The 23221-nt window shown below is 44.9% G+C and overlaps 1 protein-coding gene across 7 annotated transcripts in view; it reads left to right on the top strand.

Annotated features, from left to right (window-relative positions):
* The window catches only part of TANC1 (tetratricopeptide repeat, ankyrin repeat and coiled-coil containing 1), a 239414-nt gene that overhangs the window by 190896 nt on the left and 25297 nt on the right, over window positions 1–23221 (top strand). For all 7 annotated transcript variants that reach the window (XM_077761028.1, XM_077761027.1, XM_077761025.1 and 4 more), the window contains 6 exons: window positions 199–806; window positions 7094–7202; window positions 8259–8381; window positions 14330–14566; window positions 16429–16614; window positions 19538–19616. In XM_077761028.1, the coding sequence (XP_077617154.1) occupies window positions 199–806; window positions 7094–7202; window positions 8259–8381; window positions 14330–14566; window positions 16429–16614; window positions 19538–19616 (1342 nt within the window). The remainder of the gene's footprint in view (window positions 1–198; window positions 807–7093; window positions 7203–8258; window positions 8382–14329; window positions 14567–16428; window positions 16615–19537; window positions 19617–23221) is intronic.

Genomic DNA, 23221 nt, shown 5'->3' with positions numbered 1-23221 from the left:
TCAGGATTTCTTTCACATAAGCTTTTTATCTTCAACTTATCCTATTACATGTTTTAATACAAAACAATGAGTCCCTGTAATCCATGAAAATCCTCCTTGAAAGAAAACTAGTGAATCTGGTTTGAAATGCAGCTGACATAAAAAAGAAATCTCTGTGGAGTGACACCATGGGTTTTTGGGGTTTTTTTCCCCCTGCAGGAAATTGTGAGCACGCTGCCATTCATCAAGCTTTCCTTAGATGACTTTCCGGACAACAAAGACATTCACAGTGACCTGCATGCCTATGTCCAGCACAGGGTCCACAGCAGCCAAGACATCCTCAGCAACATCTCCCTGAATGGCAAGGCCGACGCCGCCCTTATCGGGAAAGTGAGCAGCCACCTGGTGCTGCGGAGCCTCGGCTCCTACCTGTACCTCAAACTCACCTTGGACCTCTTTCAGAGGGGACACTTGGTCATTAAAAGTGCCAGCTACAAAGTGGTGCCCGTGTCTCTGTCTGAACTCTACCTGCTGCAGTGCAACATGAAGTTCATGACCCAGTCCGCCTTTGAGAGAGCGCTTCCGATTCTAAACGTGGCCCTCGCGTCCCTCCACCCCATGACAGATGAGCAGATCTTCCAGGCTGTTAACGCAGGCCACATACAAGGGGCGCAGGGATGGGAGGACTTCCAGCAGAGGATGGATGCCCTCTCCTGCTTCCTCATTAAGAGGCGAGACAAAACGCGCATGTTCTGCCACCCGTCCTTCAGGGAGTGGCTTGTTTGGAGAGCAGATGGCGAAAACACGGCCTTCCTTTGCGAGCCCAGGTATGGCAGGCCGCTTCCTGTCTGCTCTTTACAGGGGGTCTAATGTGCCACTGGAGAAGGGATTTCAAACACAATTCACCCTTTTTTCCCTCCTCTCCCTCCAGCAATTCATCTTTTTCAATGGAAAGGCAACAACAGGATGAATAATTCAGGGGTGCGGTGGAAAACCTTGCTACTAAAGAAAAACTTCCATCCTTTAATTGCTAGAATTTTTGGGATTTCTCAGTACATACAATGAGAGAGAAGCTAGGCAATGCCTGGCGACCTTGCTTCGCTGCCTATTCTCTTCTAGATCTTGGTGGCCTTTATGGGAGTCACAGGGTGGTACATCTGTGGGGAATAGCAGGCTTCTCCGGAAGCTGCTCTCAGCCCAGCTTCCTCACCTCAAGTCTGTGCGCTGTCTCGGACCCCCAGCATCACTGCTGCCCCTCTTGGGCGTGCAGCATCTTGTTCTGGGGATCAGATTTGTCTGCAGGCCCCGAAAGGAGCACAGCAATCACAGCTGGCTGTGATTATTTTGCACTTGTGATTCAGTGCAGTGTAACAGGTTTGGGGTTAGCAGGGTTCAGGTTCAGACCTCAGATGCCCCATTTATGAGATGGTCCTATGGCACCTGCATCTAGGGAGTGAAAGGTTCCGTTGAGAATTCTCAGGAGCTTGGGTCCAAGACGCCGCTCTCCACACTGCTCAGGGGATGGAAGGTGGTAAGCCTGCCTCTCGTGTGGCCTCGTGCTAGTCAGAGTGAAAGGTCGGAATTTGAGGATGCAGATGCTTTCATTTCAGTAAGGGTGGTTTCTTGTCTACCACTTCTGCCTGCCTGTGTCACTGCCGTCTTGAATGGTTTCTGCTATCTGTGAGTCAGAATTGCCCCCAACTCTACCAGGTCCAGCAAGCTGCTAAACTGTACCCTATGAGCTGGACTGGACATGTGACCAGATGCTGGGGTCCAGGAATGAAGAGGTGAAATAAGCATTTGTAAGCTGCACCACCTTTTTGCCCATGAGTACTGACTTGACATTGACCACATAGGAGTCTGGCTGTTTCATGTTGTGGATACTATTGTTTTCTGACATAACACTGGGCTAAAAATTTGTTCTTTTGAGTCTGGTTTGAGGCAACAAACTGTAACTCCCCGATTATTTAGCCTGACTGTAATACCTAGGTAAAATGTGTGGTATATTATATTTGACATATTTAGTCAAGTCAGATCATTTTCTAGGAAGATAGGCTAAGTTGAGTTTGTAGAAACATAAAAACAAGTTGAGAGACTTCAACGGGGTGTGATTTGTCACTAGTGTTTGAGGCAGAGGTAGTTGGACTGTAGTCACTGTAAAGCATCACTCTGGTTTGGGTGGTGGGTGGCATTGAGGTAATGCAGCTTGGGGCAGAGCTGACTGTGCAGTGACTAGCAGATGTGTACCCGAAATGTGGGTTCCTGAGTGCTGGTGTGTTCCAGTAAACATGTGTGGGGACTTAACCCGGGTAGGACCAGGACTGGACCAGGGCAAGAGAGACACACAGGGTGCAAAGTGTAAGCAGTTACTACTTGGCATTGTGCACATCAGCATTTACCCAAGACCCCTTTAGTTCTGGAATTTCATTCAGCAGATGGGGATGGTGGAAGGACACTACTGGGTGTATTTCAGAGAAGTTTCTGTGGACCCACCACATGCAGGGGACTGTGGCAGATTCAGAGAGTCCTGGGACAGGGGCCACTTCTCAAGGGCTTCTCACACAAGAGGAGGGCAGGTGAGGGAGGAAGTGACCATGGGGGAAGAAAGCACTGCACATGGACCTTACGAAAGGGAGGCTTACAGCTAGGGAAGACCATTTTTGGAAAGCGTTTCACATACATAAGGACATTTAGGCTGGGCCTTGAAAGATGAGTAGCATTTCTCTTCCCACCCTAATTAGTTGTAATTTTGTCCTAATTGGGGAGAAGCAGCAAAAAAAGAACCCAGTACCCAGAGACCGTTGTTTCGCTTTTTATTTCTGCCCATTTCCATACATTTTAAACATTCTCCAAATCGTTTTTTCTATATTATTACAATTTCCATCCTGCCTTTTTTTTTTTTTTTTTTTTTNNTTTTTTTTTTTTTTTTTTTTTTTTGCTTATACATCATAGGTAGCTTAGCAAGCAGTTTGGAAGTCTTAGCAAAGTATCATTTTTCATGGGTGTCCACACCTCCTAGTAGGCAAATGATAATGTACTTTACCTTTATTGCGGGGCCTTGCAGTTATTTCTGGGTTACTTATAAATAAAGCAACCTATTCTGCATATCTTGGTGCATTGCAGGAAAGCAGTAGAATTTTTTCCCCTGTTTTGATTATTCCTTATGTTAAAATTACAGGAGCAGAGTTAAAAAGATGAGGAGTCAGTTGCTTAGAGTCTTCATGAACATCACCTAGACTTAAACATAATCCACATTTTGCAATATTTACTACATCTGACATCTTTTGCTGATATGAATTGTAGACACCATGACATTTTATCCCCAAGAAACTGATTATGTACCTCAAAAAGACATTTTCACACTTAACCGCAACACCATTGCCACACCTAAAATATTAATACTAACTTATCAGTATTATCACACGTTTAGCTGTGCTCAAATTTCTTCACTTCCTTCATATTTTTCTAGTATGTTTGAAGCAGGATCCAGATAAGCTCATGAAAATGTGTTTTACGGTGCCCCTTTTAATCTATAGATTCACTCCTCCTTCTCTTTCTGCTTTGTCCTTGCATTTTATTTGTTTAAAAAGAACTGAGTAATTTGTCTTATATGGTTTCCCATAATCTGAATTTTGCTGATTGCTTTCTCATGGTATTTAATGTGTTTATAACCTCTTTTTCCTGAAATTGGTAGTTAAATCTGGAAGTCTGCTCCGATTTTATCTTAAAATACTTTTTGCAAGGATACTTAATAGATGATAGGTCTGCTTCCATCAGGAGGCACGCAATGTCTTCATGTCTCTCGGAGCTACTCATGATCATTTCCTGGGTCCATGAGTTCATTAGAATTACATCAGGAATTTAAAAATCTTGAGCAGCCTCCTGTCTGCTGTCTTTTCTACATGTCATGGACTTGAGGAATGAACAGATAATATTTCATTAGGTTGAAAAGAAGCTATTGCACACAGAAGGAGCTGTTCAAGGCATCATGTCAAAGTGGCAGGTTGTGTTTTGGCAACGGCAAACTTAGTTTGGCTGGAGCTTTTGTCATGGGACGGAAGACTTAACAGGAGGATGTGCTAGGGAGAGACTTTAATCAGTCATCTCTGGAGATCCTGCGATTGATTAGGTCTAGAGTGTGGACTGCCTACCTGGGCAGGAGTGTGGAGGGTTTGAGCATGAAGATCTGTGTGACAGGCAGCGAAGACTTGGTGGACCTAGCGTCGGGATGCAGCAGGGTAGAGACTGGTTCTGCTGACACGAGATACATGGGCACAGCTTGGCCTTATGAGCAGAGTCAAGGAGAAGGAGGAGCTGTAGAGGACATCAAGGTGTTAAGCTGCAGAAACTAGGAGGGGCACTGTCCATTGGAAGGGTAAGAAAACAGGAGGTGTGGAGCACATTTTGCAGGGCATGAGATGGCTTTTGCTTACAGCAGCTTGAGCTGATGGGGTCAGCAGAAATGCCTGGCTCCAGTTGTGGGGGCGGAGGGAGTCTGATGGCTGGAAAAGTTGGAGGTGAAGATGTGGCGTCATTGATGGGGAGGTGGAGGAGGGGCCTGGTGCGGGAGTGTAGTTAGCAGAAAGAGAGCTCCTGACTTTGGGGCATGGAGCAGGATTTCAGGAAGGAGGTTGAGGTGCAAGAGCTGCTGAGAGGTGGAAGAAGATGAGAACTAAGAGAGAGTTTGGCTTCCCAGTGTAGGAGGAAGGTCCTACATTCTTAGAGACTCCTTCCATCCAGCTGTGAGGGGTGGAAGAGGAGAGAGCCAACATTCTGGGACGAGAAGTGGAAGGGTGGAGTGGTTTGGATTTGTTTGTGGGGAAAGGGTTTTGTTTTTAACATAGGAGATAGAGATGCTATTGGAAAGGTGTTGGGATAATGTAGGCAAACGTAATCCATGAAGAAGGAGACGTTGGAAATGCAACGGGATGGGGGCAGGGAGTGCAGGCAACTTATCTCCTCTGTATTCCCATTGAAGCCATTCACAGCTCCATTCTACTGACTCTTGTTTACAGTGTGCTCCTCTGGTAGCTGAGAGCTCCTCCAGGGAAGCACCTCATATTGTTCCCCATGGAATCCTCAGTATCAAGCATGGTGCTAGTTACAAGGTAGATGTTAATGAGTGAATGAATTGAGACATCATGATGCGCTCATAAAGAGACTAGGCACTTGCATTGTGTAGACTGTGGCTCAAATCTCTGCTCAGGTGTTCACCAGCTATTTGATCTTTTGGGCAAATCATTTGACCTGTCCAGGCCTCTGTTTTCTCATGTAAACAAGCTGGGAATTATGATGCTTAGTGGTTTGTGGAGTTGTACGGTTTAATGAAACAATTCAGCTAAGTTTCTGCATCTGGTATATAATGAACAGACTAATGAGTGTGGGTAGACTTAGAAAGGGCCACATGATCTAGGAGGAAGGGAAGAAAAGCAAATGGGATATAGAGCAATGGAACGCAGTTATCTAGTGATTACATGGTGAATTGTCTTCTCAAAGAGGCAGTAGGCCATGTGCTTAGCTGAGATCTCTAGAAGCCTTTGATTCAGCCACTGAAGGATGCATGGTCATCTCCCCATTAGGGGTAATGCCATGGTACTTAGCCTTGTATGTCTTTGTGGTGGACACACTTGGTGTGGCCATTGAGTTGAGCAGCCTCAATGGGAGACTGGGGATGGCTTAGGCCATGGCTGGAAGATGTGAGCCAGGTTGAACCCTGGGACTTGCCCATGGCTAGGGACTAGGGAACTGGGGAGGGAATGGGGCCTGGAGCACTGGAAGGTGGGAGAAAGCAAGAGGGGTGGGGACATGGGAGAATCTCATCCGAGAGGGAAAAACCCAAGCTTGAGGTCTGGGAGGTGGAACGTGTGCAAAGAAGCACAGACTGTGTGCTGTGGAATAGCTCCAGTCCCTTACTGTACACTCAGTGTCAGTGTGTTTTTAAGTCATCCCTTACACTCAAGTATAAAAAGCAGTCTCTTGGTCTCTACTTGCCTTGATTTCTTCATCTCTAACATAGTTTATGACCTATTTGAAAAACAGTCAGGCAATTGGATAGCTAAACACTATTTAAATGATGCATGATTTCAATCATCTAGATTAGCAATTACCAGAAAACATTTGGGAGAATGCATTTTTTTCCCATAATTCATCCTTTTCTCCACCATTACCTGTTTTCCCTCCAAAACAACCCAGCACCTCAGAGTTGTCAGCTTGATAGAAATGAAAATAATTCACATTGTACAGAAGTCACTGCTGTTAGAATAAGCAACCCCTAGCATCTTTCCCAAACAAATTGGCTCAGACAGAGGCATAGAGCTCACAGAAGACAGAATGAGTCTTGCAGATGTGGAGAGGGTGATGGGTAGGATGGCTCCTTCATGAAAGGGTTAGTGAGAGGTTAATTGGTGGTGTCAGTTGAATGTCGATCATGTGCCCAGACATAGCAAGTCCACTTGTACATCTTAGCTTCTCCCCCCAACAAGGAACTGTGTTCCATCCAAGCCTAGAATTCTAGGTATTTCTGAGCATGTGCTGTTGCTTTGCATGGCTTGATTTTTCTCTTTCTCATTGTCAGGTCTTATCCTTTGGCCAGGTCTGCTCCCAGTGGTGATTATGCTAAGGAGGAGACCTGAATGCCAGGTCCAGTGATGGTCCCTGCCCCTCTGTTCATCCACCCATAAAAGAAGTACATATTTGAGTGGTTGCTAAGGGCTAGGCATTTTCTGGGTATTACGACTATTGATGTGCCATAGACAAGACCCTTAGTTCCATGGAATTGACATTTTTGTGACAGACATAATTAAATAAACAAGGTGAAGATGATGGATGAGGGACAGTGAGTGAGTGGTTCCAGAGATAAAGACCTGCCTTCTCCTAGAGCTTCTTTCTTTGTCACTTCACAGAGATCGGGGAATCTAGAGAAAGCCCTAAAATGACTTGAAGAATAAACAGCATTGGCCATCTTTTGTAAAGAGGCAACTTCTCACCCATTTTGTTTGGCAATGCTGAAGCACCAGGAAAATAGTCCAGGATGGTGTGGAGAGAGTCACAGCTGAGAGCCTACAGTTCGTGGAATGGAGTCTTTTGCTCCTAAGCTTTGTGTTTCTTGTTCCAGGAATGGGCATGCTCTCCTGGCATTCATGTTCTCCCGACAAGAGGGCAAGCTGAACCGCCAGCAGACCATGGAGCTCGGCCATCACATCCTGAAGGCACACATTTTCAAGGTAGGACACACCGTCGTGAAGAAGAGTTTTGTTGTCATTTCAGGTGTTTGGTTTTGGAGATTTTCAACAGTTTTATCAACCCTCTCAGAGCCTTCCGTGACCCCCAATACTTTTTCCCCCTTAAAATCTCTTTTAAAAAGTTCCTTTTCACCTGAAGTTTCCACTTCTTTCATTCCCTTTTGTTTCTTCGTTATTTAGTTGTTGAAGAATGTGAGCTATGTGACCTGTGTAGCTTCATCCTGCCTGGATTTTCTGATGGTGGTCTTATTTTTCATGGTCTAGTTTAACATGCTTCTCTTTCCTCTGGATTTCCTGTCATTTGCTAGTTGTTTGTTTGGTTTGAAGTTTATTTTGGGAGAGAGTGTGTGAGAGCAAGTGCAGGTGGTGGAGGGGCAGGGAGAGAGGGGGAAAGAGAGAATCCCAAGCTGACAACACAGAGCCTAACATGGGGCTCAAGCCCATGAACCTCGAGATCATGACCAGAGTTGAAACCAAGAGTTGACCCTTAACCGACTGAGCCGCCCAGGCTTCCCATGTTATTTGCTATTTGTATCTAGAGGCTTAATCTGGTTCAGCTTTGGTTGTTGCTTGTTTTTGTTTTTGCAGGGTGTCACAATTACTTTAGAGTTATACTTAGAGTTTAAACTCTGTAAGTCTGTAGGGGGTTTCTTCCTTCAGGAGGTAAAGAATTCGTGCTTGCTTCTCTTAGTGGGATGTAATCAGCCACTACTGTTCTCTGCGTGGACTCTGCACTAAGGGTTACAGAATGGTGATATTATAGATCTTATTCTTCCTTTGACTGGAGAACTTATATAACAAGAAACTTTGTCTTCATTGACCTCTCTTTCCTCAGGTGTAGTGTACACAGCAAAGGTGGGCTAGTTCCTGGACTCTTGGTTTTAGGGCAGGAAGGCAGGCTTACATGTCCAGGCATTCTCTGTGCCTTGGCATTTCTCTGCGTTAGTGCCGGCCTGCGCCCTCCTGGGCCTACCCCTTTCATCCTGACGCAGCTGGGAAAAGAGAGCGTGAGGCCCACTTGTCCCTGATTTCTTCCAGGGCCTCAGTAAGAAGACAGGAATCTCCTCGAGCCACCTCCAAGCCCTGTGGATTGGGTACAGCACCGAGGGCCTCTCTGCTGCCCTGGCCTCTCTCAGGAATCTCTACACTCCCAATGTGAAGGTGAGCGACCCTCTGCCCAGAGAGCCGGAGCCCCCAGCCCCACCACCTTTCCTCCAGCTGCCCTGCTGTCCCCTGCACTGTGTGATGGCCGGAGGAACTGATGGAGCTTCTAATGATTCTTCCTCCCCTGATAAAAATCACACAGGCTTGAATGCCCTATTACTGGTTGTCCTGCAGAAGTTTAGCTTTTTCCTGGGCAGGGACATGTGGGCTGCCCATGAGCATGTGGTGACTGTCTAAGAGCAGATGTGATAAGAAAGCAATTCACAGAGGAAACCAAAGGTCAAGGGAGATTTCTAGGGAAAATTGATTTTTAAACTGTCCTGGGTTTCTAATCTGAACTATGTCTTTATGGTTCATAGGAAATTAAGCATTGATGAGCGACAACAAAGCGAAGGTTGCACAGAGAAAATCTAAGTAAAGGTGTGTGTCCATGTGCATTGGTGACTGAGCAAAGTGTAGGGGGTTGACCTGCTACTGGGTCAGGAGCTTCTTCCCTCGTGATCAGTGGCTATCATGTCACAGTACACTGCCATGCTTTTTAGAGTAGATTTTCCTTCCTCCTTTAACCAAGTCTGAGAATCTAAAACACATGAAGGCCAACAAAGAAGGGTTAACTCCCACAGAGAAGTGTGGGAATTCCTGGTTTATGTTACAGCAGCTTACAACCATCCTGTTCGATGCAAAGTAGTAAAAAGATCATAAGTGTTTTCGACTTGACATGTCCGCTAGACTCCAGGCCTTTCAGCCCCAGGCCCTGACTTGCCTGCTGCATACAGAACCTCTGAGGGAGTTTCCCAAGGAGCCAGGTCCTCCCCTTCCAACACTGCCATGAACACAGTCGTACCTGTTGCCTCCCCAGTAGCATGAAGGGTGAGTATAAGCAAGTGGCCATACAGGGAAGGACATGCGAAGCCCTGGAGGTTTCTGGGCATTTCTCTTCCCTTTTCTTCACCTCCCTTCATCAGACCCACCTGGGAAGAGGGCCCTGGGGGAACTCCAGGGAGACTCCTGCACCTCTCCTCCCCCACTGTCTGCACACCCCATCCTCAGCACTTCAGCTCAGCCTTGTGTCTGGGAGCGTGGAACTTGCAGAGCACCTCCTTTCTCCTCTGGCTCCTTGCTGCTTAGAGAGGGTAGAATGAGCAGACAGAGGAGCCCCTTTGTCATAAAGGATATGGGAGTGCTGTGAGCTGGAGCAGCTACCCTAGAGCCCTGGTGCTCCAGGCAGGGCCTCGGTGCTATTTGGAGAAAGGCCAGTTCACCCAGGTGGATGCAGACAGGGTCTTTGCAAGTATAAAAGCACTGCTTTATGTGGGCAGACTTGGCCCACTGTTAGGGTTCTAGGCTTACCGGATTTCAGCCTGACTCCCCTCTTGGCTGGGCACCTCACAGCAAAGCACCAGTAGAGAACCACTCATAAGAACCCTGTGCTCTGTCCCCCTCCCCCACTTTCCGGACTTGTGGGTGTGAGTGCTATGTCCCGGCTGAGCCCACATGCATGTTTTCTAGGGTGGATGGACAGGGAAGCTGTTTTTGTAGTTAAGGAGAATTAGCCCCTACTGATCAGAGAGGATCATAGTGAAGAAGTCATATTAAGAATTTTTGTTTTACTTAGATCTTCTAGAAATGACAGTTGAGGTTACTATAACATGGTTTCATCTTTCCTTTCAGCTACAAGTATATCTTTTGACTTCTCCATAATTAATAAAATTCTGTGATGATGAGGAAGAAAGAAATAATAAAAATGGCAATATCTGTTTTCACTACTTTAATGAATTATGGGCCCAGAAATTCCTCTTTTAATGTGGAGAAAAGCAAATGGAAAGCATTATACCCTGTCAAATACAAGTTTTTAAGACAGCAAATTAAAAGGTACAGCATGAGAATGTAATGAGCTTGACCCCCCTAAGACTATAGACTTTCCTTTTAACGTACTTTCAATTCTAGGAGTTATTTGTCGTTACTTTGTTTTCTAGAATTCCCGTGTCTTCTGCTCCTACACTGTGCTCAGAATCCTATAACTTGGTTATAGAATTTTAAGGCTTTCCATTATCCTTCTGTTTCCTTTATCTTTCAAGGGAAAAAAAAGGTTTTCACAGAATCTTGAACAAATTACAGTAATTTAAAATTATGCATGCAATTAAGGAACTTTTTTTAGAGAGTATTAAATGTTGTCATACAGGAATGAGTGTCATTTTGAGCAATTGCAGTTTGCCACTTTGGTAAATTAAAGTGACTTGCTCTAGAATGATTACTTGGTAGATGAATTTTAATTTTACTGGCACGCCAGTAATTTCTAACACAGTCGCCTCCCCTCACCAGGCCAGAGCCAGCCCCCTGGGGTCCTTGCTGCCAGTGCCTCTGGGCTCCCACCCCGTGGGTTGTTTCCTCACATGCACCATCGGAGTGGATGCAAGCCATGGGCTTCCTTCCCAAGGCTGTGGACTCGGGAGAATTCTTCTCTCAGCCAAAGGCAGGGAGGGGAGAAGACAGGAACTAGGCGTGGACTTTGGCCGGACTTCCCTTGGTGGAAAGGACCCGGTCATATTCCACATGATAGGCCATACACATTTGAAACGGTTGTGTTGCTGTGAACTTCCAGTATGCTCGGAAAACTTTGACTCCAGTGCCACTTCTGTTTGCATGATTACATTGCTTTGCCTATCTCCCTGGACCCCCTTTTTTATTTTCTTGCATTCATTAAACCCAGAAGTTTATACATAACATTGCCATTTCCAAATGTTATCCAGGGAGAGCTTATGCAGTGGCGATGATCAGGAAATTTCCATGTGGTTAGGAATAAATGTATAGGATGAACCATTAAACCCCTTCCTTGAAGGCAGAGTATTCTTAGCTAGAGCTGCTGCAGCCACTGGGCTGTGACAGTAATTAGTTTTGTGCCCAGAGCTAATCTGTGCTTTACCCCTCTGAGCTTCTGTTTTCTCACCTTTCAAATGGAGGTAACAAAAGAGCCTATCTCTGAGAGTGATCAGAAACCTCATTGAGATGTTAACACTTTGGGAAAAACACTTGGCATCTTCTGCATGATATTAAAAAACAAAATTCAGCTGAGCAAATTTAAAGATCGAATTGGCTTAATTAAGGGATTCATGAATTAGGCACCATCCCACTTAGCAAGTAGAGGGGCGCCCTGAGGAGTTGTACAAAATGGAAAGGTTTTTTTTGTTTGTTTATTTTTTAAGTTTATTATTCTGAGGGGGCAGGAAGGGGCAGAGAGAGAATCCCAAGCAGGCTCCATGTTGCCAGCGCAGAGCCCGACACAGGGCTGGTTCGAACTTATGAACTGTGAGAACATGACCTGAGCTGAAATCAAGAGTGGGATGCTTAACCAACTGAGCCACCCAGGCACCCTGTGAGAGAAGAGCCCCGTGACCAATTACCTCATTGGTGCCAAACAGAAAATTCCCTATTGACAGGCTAAGACTTATTTTTGGAGGAGGTTGCAACTGCATTCAGGTTAGGTATTAAAAGGCCCAACCGGTTTGGTGACTGGGACTGGCCCAAGTAACACCATTTTGGGCTTGTGGTTTTCTTTTTCACAGTGGTTAAGGGAGTTGTTCCTACTAGGTTTTGCCTACTTTCAGGGATCTGAGACTTGGCTGTAGGCACCTGAGAACTTTCAGATGTGCCATTTGTTGAACAGGAGCTGCCTGCATCTCCCCTTAGATACGCTGGAGATCTCTCTGCTGCTCTGTGCGAGTGATGGCAGGGGCTGGGGCCAGGTGGTAGGGAGACCTCTGGGTTGCCAGGCACCTGGGGCAGAGCTCCCTTCTGTGCCCTGTGCCTTCCAGGGGTCATGGACCTGGGGTCTTGTCCCTTCTAAAGATTTTGCCAGAGGTGACTGTGACCATGACAGTATTTATTTAGGACTTACGAGATGCTGGAGATGCTGAGGGCTGTGCTAAGTGCTGTATGGATGTGTGTGTGGCGTGTTCATTTTTAATCTTTACAGCAACTCAGTGAGGTGAAACTGTTTTCTCCATTTTTCGGATGAGGGAACTGAGGCTGAGGGCAGTTGGCAGCATGCCCCAAATCACACAGCTGGAAGGTGCCTGGCTCTGAGCGACCCCATGCTTTGTAGCTGCATTTATCACCTGATGTGTTTACAGCCCTGGCTGCTAACTACAGTCACTTGGGAGCTCTCGGTACCAGGGCTAAGTCAGAATCTCCAAGGGTGGGGCTCCCCTTCCAGCTCCCAGGTGGTTTTGGTATGCATCAGGGTGAAGACCTGTGGGCTGGGGGAAGAGCCACAAACTGATTGGGGGTTAAGTGGTAAAAATACCAGCAGCATTACTCTGACAAAGGAAATGTTTTTTCCAAGAAGCAGACGAAGTGTTAATTGATGACAGATATCTTTAGGAAAGTTCTCCCTCTAAGCACATACCTTCCAGGTAAAGTCTTGTAAGGTAGTCAGCAAGAAAGTACTAAAAGTACACCTTCCAACATTGTTAGCCAAGAGTACCTGTTGGGTAGCATAGGATAGCATTCTGCTGGGTTTTCTTAGGAGGCACCTGAAGCACAGAGAGACTAATTTTCTGAAAATCACACAGCAAGTTTAGTGTGTGGTGGATGTAGTAATCAGTAGAAAAAGCAGATGATTTTCTGGGAATCTTGTGCTGCTGACAGTCCCAGAGGCACAGGAACATTTTAACTTGTTCTACTTTTTCTTTTAGGAACACGTCCCTGTAAAGAAAAGAGTATTTGCATTTACTTTTGTCTTTGCTAGCTCACTGTTATTTAACCCTGTGATTATTTCATTGCCAGAAAAAATGAATTTTCTGTTTTTATTTAGATTAAATGTGTGGTCCACTGACCAACTGCATCCATATCATCTGGTAACTTATTAAAAATGCAGTCCTCAGGACTCACTCCGGAGCTGCTAAATTAGAAATCTGGAAGTGGGGCCTGAGAATGTGCATCTTAGCTGTTTTTTTAAGAGAGTATAAGATTTTTAATTTTGGTTAAAAAACAGAATTTAACATCTTAACTATTTAAAATATTTTTAAAAAACAATTATTTATTTTTGAGAGAGAGAGAGAGACAGAGTGTGAGTAAGGAAGGGGCAGAAAGAGAGAGAGAGAGAGAAAATCTGAAGCAGACTCCAGGCTCTGAGCTGTCAGCACAGAACCTGATGCAGAACTCGAACTCACAAACTGTGAGATCATGACCTGAGCCGAAGCCAGACACTCAGCCGGCTGACCCACCCAGACTTCCATGATCTTAACTATTTTAAGTGCAGAATTCAGTAGCGTTAAGTATATTCACATTATTGTGCAATAGTTCTCCAGAACTTTTTCCTCTCGTAAAACTAAAACACTACACTTATTAAACAAAACCTTTTCACCTCCCCTCATCCTCCGGTAACCACAATTCTACTTGTCTCTCTGAATTTCTCTTCTCTAGGTACCTTATGTAAGGGGTATCATACATTGTCTTTTTGTGACTGGCTTTTTTAATTTAGCATAATATCCTCAAGGCTCATCCATGTTGCACCGTGTGACAGGATTTCCTCTCTTTTAAAGACTGGATAATACTCCATTGTATATGTGCATACCACTTCTGCTTTTCCATTCATGGGTCGAGAGACATTTTAGTTTGTTTCCATCTTTTGGGTATTGTGACTAGTGCTGCGGCGAACATGGGGGTGCAGATGTCTCTTCGAGATCCTGGTTTCATTTCCACTGGATATATTCCCAGAAGTGGGATTGCTAGATCTTGAGGAACCTCCACCCTGTTTTCCAAGCAGCTGCCCTTTTAGATTTCCACTACCAAGAATGTGCATTTCCGATGCATTCTCAGTACTGTTGCATACTCTAGTTTGAGAACTCCTGGAGTAAAATGAGGACACTGCCCTTCTCCACAAATGCTGTTGTGACTGACGTTTATGTGGGAAATTCATCTTGTTGGGGAATATTATTGAACAGGTCAGCCGTCTCCTGATTTTGGGAGGGGCCAACGTGAACTACAGGACAGAAGTGTTAAATAATGCCCCAATCCTGTGCGTCCAGTCTCACCTCGGCCATGAGGAAGTGGCCACTCTTCTCCTGGAATTTGGCGCCTGCCTGGAGGGAATGTCAGAGAATGGCATGACGGCCCTCTGCTATGCTGCAGCTGCTGGCCACATGAAGCTGGTGTGTCTGCTGGCCAAGAAGGGGGCGAGGGTAAGCTGGTGGCATTCCCCAGTGGGGGGAGGGGGGGGAAATGTCTTCATAGCCTTGTTATAATTATCATCAGCTGGGCCAGCCTCTCTTTTTTCTCCACCTGGTTGAATTGCAGCAAATAGAAATTGCCACATAAACAGGGTGAGCTGCCTGCACCAGTCAGTGTGTGATGGTGGCTATTGTTGGTGGTCAGGTGTGTGGCCTTGGGTAGGGATGGGGGGGGTCATGTGTTTTGCTCATAAGCTCTTAATTCTACTTAATACTGCCCAAGGGAGACAGGACACCAAGGAGACCCCAGATCAGCAGCAGCGTAAATAGGGATCATCCTTTCAAAAGCCTGGAAATGGCAACCTAGAACTCAGTCACAGACTTTAACACAGCACTAGATTAGTTTAAAAGATCTTAGAAGATTTTTTTTCCCCACTTTTCTTCCTGTCCCATTTTATTTTGTGTCTTTTTTTTTTTTTTTTTTTAACAATAAAATGAGTTCTATGGGTCTTAGAAGCCACATACTTGAGCACATGGCTTCAGGAGCTGGACAGCCCAGAATCCTCATTTCTCCACCTGCCAGCTCAGATCCAGAGCACACTGTCCAGTCTGCATGCCTCAGTCTTCTCATCTGTCAAATGACTATGACAACAGCCTTTACCACAAGGCTGTTGTGTGAGCATTAAATAAATGTAGCTATATTATTAAACAAGTTACTTTAGGACCATTCATGTTGAGAGATTAAGTGAGAACAGTGCCAAGTTCACAGTAAACTCTATTTAGGTTCACCATAAGCATTTCCTTGGGAGAGAGGGGATGTGCTTTTGAATAACAATAGAAATAAATAGCTGGTATTTGTCTTTATAGTTAATTAGGATATATAAGTTTCAACACAAAGACGTTAATTAGGTTTATAGAAACTATGAGAGCCTTTTAATTTTTCCCTCAAAAATACAATATTTGGGACTGTATTCAGCTCAAGGAAGAAGGGGAAAGTCACAATTAAGCCTTCCCAGTGGGTGCATTAGTGCACATCTCCATGCCTTCATTTCTACATGTAAATTGTGGCTTAGCTTTGTACGAAGGCTAGCAGACTCCTACCACTGCTGAAAGCTCTGTAGGAGGAGGCTGGGTGTCATATAGGTGTCTCCTGCAAAGCTTCTGGGTGATGGTTCAGAGCATCATCAGAATTTGCAAGTGAGGTGAGGCTGGGCCCTGAGCTCCTCTTCCAGTCCAGTATTCCTAGGGTTAGACAGGGGATGGCCCATTGCTGCCACTTGGACCTTTAGAGGTAAGCAGCCCTTAGATGCTAACTTTGTGGCTAGCTGGCCTTCCTGGCTTTGAGGCCCGACTTTACATGCTGACATGTCCTAGGTCACTTGAGTGTGCATGACCTCTTTCCCCAGTTAGATGGCCTTCAGAGTCCCTTCCTGCCATTTCTTGGTCATAGCTAGATATTCCAGATCCCTGCCTTTTTCTGGATCCCCTATTTCAGTGACTAGAGAACAGTTTTATTCTCCCTAAATCATAGCTTGTCACAGCAGCTTTAGAGTGTTCTACTCACGACCAGCATTGGGAAGCATAGAGCTTTGACTGAGGCTTTGGTCTGTGTCCCCACACACATTTCCCAGAAACTTGGAGCTCTGAGTCCTTTGCTTGAGAGACAGGAATCGAGGGTGCCCTGTGTTTGCTGGATCTACAAAGGCCAAGGGGACCCATTCACTACAAGGAAGTTGAATTGGATATTTGGTACTCTAGAGAAGGTCGCATTGGAATGTGACACTCCCCTCCGCCCCCAGGCACCTATAGTGATACAGGGTTTGCTCACTTCATCTGGGATGCAGTACTAAACCATGACCTTCTCTTGCCTTCAGGTGGACCACTTGGATAAGAAAGGCCAGTGTGCGCTGGTGCACAGCGCACTGAGGGGCCACGGTGACATTCTCCGGTACTTGCTGACCTGTGAGTGGTCGGCAGGTCCTCCCCAGCCAGGTGCACTGAGGAAGAGCCAAGCCCTGCAGCAGGCGCTGACAGCAGCTGCCAGCATGGGCCACAGCTCGGTGAGTCAGTGCTGTGAGGACACTCTTGGGAAACTGGAAGCCATAACCCAATGGGTTGGGTGTTTTCTATTTANTGAAGCAGGCTCCAAGCTCTGAGCTTTCAGCACAGAGCCCAACACAGGGCTCGAACTTATGAACCCCAAGGTCATGATGTGAGCCAAAGTACGATGCTTAACCGACTGAGCCATCCAGGTGCCCCTCAGGTGCTTTTCCTAGTTCTCTTCATTGGTAGTCTGTGATGCACTTAAAGAATGAAAGAAAATGAGGATTTCAAGAAATGGCAGTTGGTTTGACCACGTGTCTAGGTCTTGTGTTGACATCCCACCCTTTGTGTGGGAGAACCTGGGGTCCACAGTCTTGGTGTGCATGCACACTCCAGCGGTTGGGGGGGGGGCGGATGCGGTGGGGGGTGCAGGGAAGGGAGTGGTGGCTCTCTCTTGGCAGTATCCCAGTTTCTCCTCTGTTCCACATTTACCCTCCAGCCCGGCTGTCTTGCACTTTTTTCTCTTTGATTCATTCTTTTGTCCTTGTGATCTTTTAAAAATAATTATGTAGAATACTAATTCTAAAACTGTTCAGTATTTGAAAGATTTTTTAAAAATAGCACTTCAAAGTTCTGGTAGTGTGTAAGAATGCTTGTCATTCACAGTTCCTGCACTGAAGGAAAGCTTCTTGCAGTAGCTAAATAGAGCACTTATTTTTGGTAGATGTCAGTATTTCTTAGTTTGAGGATTTTTTTTAAGTTTCTTTTTTTTAAGTTTATTTATTTTGAGAGAGAGTGAGGGAGGGAGGGGCACACAGAGAGGGAGAGAAAGAATTCCAAGCAGTGCTAATAGCGCAGAGCCCCACACCAGGTTCTGTCTCATGAGCCCGGATTTTCTGATATGAGCTGACATCAAGAGACAGAAGCTTAACCCACTGAGCCATCCAGGCACTCCCTCAATTTGAGGATTTAATTATAATCTCCTGACCCATGTGTCTGGAGATTTAATAGCATTTATACCTGTTCTCTTCCACCTGTTTCTCACTCTGTATTATCTTCAAGCAATTAGAGTTGCCAGTATTTGGTTAAATTTGAACCCACAATGATTTATAGTGAATTTAGGTGCAAAGCCAGCTGGCTGGATGACTTTTTGGCATTTAAAACATAAGGACAGACACACTGATGTGTATGCACACACCCATGTGCACACACGTGCCTTCACATCTACACACTGAAAGCTGGCTTATTTTTGGCATTTAAAAATTAAAAGTACACATATACAATATTTAAGCCAATACAATATACTGCAATAAGTGCAGAAACATAAGAGAATGCAGCTATCTTCTCTTAAGACAGACATCAAAGAGATTTACAAAAATAGGAAATAATGCCAGCCAACTTCCCTATATGTTTTAGTTTTGGAAAAAATAGTAATTTCACTAAAAAAAATACATGTTTAATCACACGATGTTAAAATGTTACTGTGTAATGGGTTTATTATTGTTCTTTTAGAAAAGAACTGTAAATGTGTTTTTTGAATACTCCTATACAGAGAGCATGTTAAATACACAAATCAGCAAATGGAGATGTTTTTCCTTTTTTAAAGTGCTGCCTAAATCTGTGTGGGAACGCAGACTGTGAAAAATCATCACAGGCAGGACAGCGAATGCCACATGTGACCTTTTCTCAACTCCTGTTAACTCGACCTGTTTCAGAGCTGGCTGAGAGGACTGCTGTGCAAAGCAGCCTCAGCAGGGCCAGTAAGTGTCTCCTGGAAAAGGGCAGGGCTTGTTCACCCGAAGCCTTGAAGGGTGTATACATTTGCTACTGCTGTTGTAACAAGTGACCATAAACTCCAGGGGCTTCAAACAACACTCACCTCTCTTTTCTTACAGTTCTGAAGGTCAGAAGGCTAAAATTAAGGTGTCCGAAAGCTGACATTCCTTCTGAAGGCTCTATAGGAGAACATTTCCTTGCTTTTTTAGAGCTTCTAGAAGCCTTGTATTCCTTAGCTCATGGCCCCTTCCTCTATGTTCAAAGTGTGTCACTTTAACCTAAGCTTCTGCCATCCCATCTTTTCCTTCCTCTGACCTTGGTTCCTCTTATCCCTCATTTGAGAAGTGTATTTGAGATATACACCTGGGTAATTCAGGATAATCATCTCATTTCAAGATTAATGATCACACCTGCAGATTCCCTCGTGTCCTATAAGGTAACATTCACAGGTTTTCAGGATGAGGATGTGGACATATTTGGGGCCATGATGCAGTCTGCCCAAAGGGTGTGGATTGGGGGACAGGAAAATGACTTCATTATGCTCTCCTGTTGCTGCTGTTGCTCAGGGTGGATGCTGGCTTGGGGCTCACTGGTGCCCTTTCCCTAGGAGCCAGCACTGCTGCCTCCATACTGGTGATCCCAAGCTCTTTTTGACGGGGAAGAAGGGAAAAGAACTAGAGGAAAGAAGAATAATGCTGTCAGTAGAAAACTCATTTGGACAATACTGTTTTGTTTTATTTTATTTTATTTTAATTTATTTTATTTTACTGAAAAGGTATATATTGCTTTGTTTTGCATCTTTGTGAGAGAATGGATTCACCGTCTTCTGGCGATTTATGCAGAAACTGCACTTTGTATGATCTCCCGTGTCCTTTGTTGATTAGGCTGGCATATTTGGGTCATGTTTGAATTCATTAGAATTCTGAGTACCTAGTAATCCTGAACAATGTTGCTGAAATTCACTGAGGTTTTTTTATTCTTCTCAAAGTGAAAATGTGAATAGCATATGAATTATCTGGAAAACAGTTTTCATTATTTTTGTCTCCTTGTGCAGCATGAGATAATCATGGTTAAAAAACAACACCCTCTCTCTTTTGATACATGGGATATAATAAGCACATATGGCTGTGAGAACTCATTAAATCACCTTGCCACTTCTGACAGGTGGTCCAGTGCTTGCTGGGACTGGAGAAGGAACATGAGGTAGACGTCAATGGCACCGACACGCTGTGGGGAGAAACAGGTAATTATGGTTCCATTGCTTGTAGTCTGGGCCAGCTTTCTTGATGTTTTAGCCTCTATTTTGGACTAAATTGTCTTAAGAATTACTTGAGATGCATGTTAGTCCTTTTCTTATTTTATCACAAGGCATTTGAAGTTTAGAGCTTTTAAAACCTCCCGACTAAGTAGCAAAAATTTTCTTGAAGCAAATAAAATCAGAGTAGTTTTGAATTTGACTAGTAGTTTCTGCACCTCTGATAAATCTTTATTAGAAATACCTATATAAGATGGTAGTTTCTGGTTTGTGGAGTCTTCCATATCCTCCCCAACCTGGTCTTCCTGTGAACAATGCAGTCTGAGCAGGACAGGAGCCTCATACAGATGAATCAAAGGTGCTCTGCACAGAAAGCTGCAGCCTCCCTTGTAGAATGCGAGCAGGACTCCAGCCTGGTGGGGCCTCCCTCAAATCCTGAATGCAAGCTGCCAGGTCCCTTTTCGTGGGGCTGGCTTGGGGTATGTGTATTTAACTGAAGTATGGGAGGGGAGCCCGAGGTGAGTGCATCATAATGAGGATCTGAGTTGGTTACTTGTCAGATTAACACAGATAATGCTGCTTTGAAATTTTCCATTTGACCAAATCAGTATTCAAAATATAAGACTTCAAGTTATGAATTGTTGTTTAATAGATGTAGCCAAGAGCGGTAAATGCATTTCCAGGCTGTGGGGGGTGTGTGTGTGTGTGTGTGTGTGTGTGTGTGTGTAGTGTACAGGCATATCTTGGAGATACTGCATGTTTGGCTCTAGACCACCACAATAAAGCAAATATCACAATAAAGTGGGTAAAATGATTATTTTGGTTTCCCAGTCCATAAAATGTTATGTTCACACTACACTGTAGCCTACTAAGTGTTTAGTAGCATTACGTCTTTAAAAAAGGTACAGACCTTAATTTTAAAATATTTTTTGAGGGCCTCCTTGATGGCTCAGTTGGTTAAGCATCCGACTTCGGCTCAGTTCATGATCTCATGGTTCATGGGCTTGAGTCCCGCATCGGGCTCTGTGCTGACAGCCTGCTTCGGATTCTGTGTTTCCCTCTCTTTCTGCCCCTTCCCCACTTGTACTCTGTCTCTCTCTCTCTCTCAAAAATAAACATTAAAAAAAATGTTTTTAAATATTTTTTGCAAAAAAACCTGCCATCTAAGGTTTTAGGGAGTCATAATCATTGATCCCAGGTTACCGTAACAAATATAAGCATGAAAAAGTTGAAATATTGCAAGAATTACCAAAACGTGACACAGAGACGCAAACTAAGCAACTGCTATTGGAACACAAACCTTTCTTACCAGGTTGCCACAACTTTAAATCTGTTAAAAAAAAAAAAAAGTATCTGAGAAGTACAATAAAATGAATACAATAAAGCAAAGATGGCTGTGTATGCCTTCTGTTTCTACCTGCAGAGAATTATTTCCAAATGCTTCTCAATTATTCCTAACAAGCCAAATGGTAGTGTGTCGAGTTTACCACATAATTCATACTTGGAAACACCTCAGAGTTTCCCCGCAAGAAGTGCAGGCCTTCAGTTCAGAGCCTCCTGGTGCCCTCTCTCTGGGGCTGCTACCGTGTGCGTGGTTTATAAAGGTAGTTCGTGGTACCTTGGGAGGAGGCAGCATACACCCTGCTTCCAGGGACAGGGCAGGACCCCAAATGGGGTTTGATTACACTTGGGCTCAATGTGTATAGATTTAAATAGTGCCCTTGATTCCACAGAGTCTTTCCTCCACCCATTTAAATAGCACAGGTTGCTCTGTAATTTGGCAAAAGAAAAGTGTCCATCCACTTCCAGATTGTGTAGTGGGTAGCAGTGTAGCATAGACCAGGTCAGTGCATGACCTTGCTTTGTACTGAGCCAGAAGGTCTGAATCCCTGCCCTTCACTTGCCTAGTTAAGCAACTTTGGACAAGTTCCTTTGCCTCCTTGTCAAATGTAGTAAATAGTATCCGCTTTCTAGGATCATGGCAAAGACTGAAGGAGATAAGGCAGTATTGCTCAAATGAATGTACCCAATGATAAGACACCCCCCAACCCTGTCATGATTCACTTGCATCTAGAAATTCTGGCTCATTTGTTCTGCGACGAGCCTGAGACTCTTTTTTCTTAACAGGCCCCCCAGAGTATTTGAGCTGACATGGCTTCAGGGCAAAACGAGAAACTATGGAGGGTTGTTTAAAGGGCCTGATTCACGGGATGGGATACAAGAAGTGCCTATGATGACGATGGCATTTAATGCTAGTATTAGCAGTGGCGTGCACTGAGGTCAGACAGGAATCTGTGATCTTTAATGTTGGCTTTTTCTTCTGCATGAAAATTCCTGAGAAGGGCTGCATTTGAGGGTGCTGTGTGAGCATTGTTTTGTCTCTGATGACTAGTCCTGAATTTCCGTATTCTCCCCACTCCACTCTCCCCCATGGGACTCTGAGGGGAGACCCCTAAGAGAAGCTGCAACTCTCCCATTGGTTGATGAGAAGATGAGTAATCGTTTAGCCAGTGTCTTCTAAAGCCTCACGCACAACCTTCAAACCACTCTGCAGCCCGAGAAACGGCTCACACCCTTCCTTGGGCATTAGTGGAAATGTCATCAGCCAAAAGTTTGAGAGACTTTTAAGAAATAAATTTAAACCAAAGAAAAAGCTAAGCACTGTTTCTCAGACTCCAGGGGAGCCTGTGACTGTGTAGACTGTGTGTCAATAAAACCAATCTTTTTTTTTTTTATTTTTTTTTAATTTTTTTTATTTATTTCTAGGAGAGAGAGAGAGAGACAGCGTGAGCAGGGGAGGGTCAGAGAGAGAGGGAGTCACGGACTGAAACAGGCTCCAGGCTCTGAGCTGGCAGTCAGCACAGAGCCCGACACGGGGCTCGAACCCACGAACCGCGAGATCATGACCCAAGCGAAAGTCGGACGCTCAACCGACTAAGCCACCCAGGCGCCCCTCAATAAAACCAATCTTGCCTTCGCTCCATTTTTCACCTTGGTATCTCTCTCCTGTGTTCCTTCAGAAATGATCCTCCCAATTCCAGGTCTGTGCTTGTCAAAAGGATACTTTGGAATCTCACAGAGAATGTTTTAGATGAGGGCACATCTGCACGTGTGGGCATGGCACAAATGTGGCTGCACTATCCAAACTGGGTGGTCTGTGTTTGGGATTTGGCCACGAAGGGTCTATAGTACCTGATCCTGAATGCCCTCTGGAATAGAAGGCCCTGATAAGGATAGCATGTGTGTGTGGGTCCACTTTTGTTTCTTGTTCTTACCAAGCAGCAGCTTGGCAGGTCCCCAGCCTTGTGGACTGCCCCACTGTGTGCACTGTTTCTCTTTGCTGGGGACCCTTGAAGGAAGAGCAGTTGCTCTCCTTCCTGATTTTGTTTGGTCCTCATTCCTGGGTGTGGTGGTCAGTGGTGCTTTGTGTTTAAAGCACTCTAGCATGAAGCTGATCTGTCTCCAGCCACAGCTCAGGGAGGGCGGAGGGGGTAGGATCCTGTGAGTGAGCTTGTCAGGGTTGTGGAAAGATGACACAAACTGGAAGCTTTGTGTGAATAAAGTGGTTCAGTATTTCTCTTTGAACCCTTGTA

The sequence above is a fragment of the Crocuta crocuta genome, unplaced genomic scaffold (assembly GCF_008692635.1).
Source record: "Crocuta crocuta isolate KB4526 unplaced genomic scaffold, BGI_CrCroc_1.0 scaffold153, whole genome shotgun sequence".
Classification (NCBI taxonomy): Eukaryota; Metazoa; Chordata; class Mammalia; order Carnivora; family Hyaenidae; genus Crocuta; species Crocuta crocuta.
The sequence above is the reverse complement of the archived record's forward strand: the minus strand, read 5'-3'. Positions and strand labels throughout refer to the sequence as shown.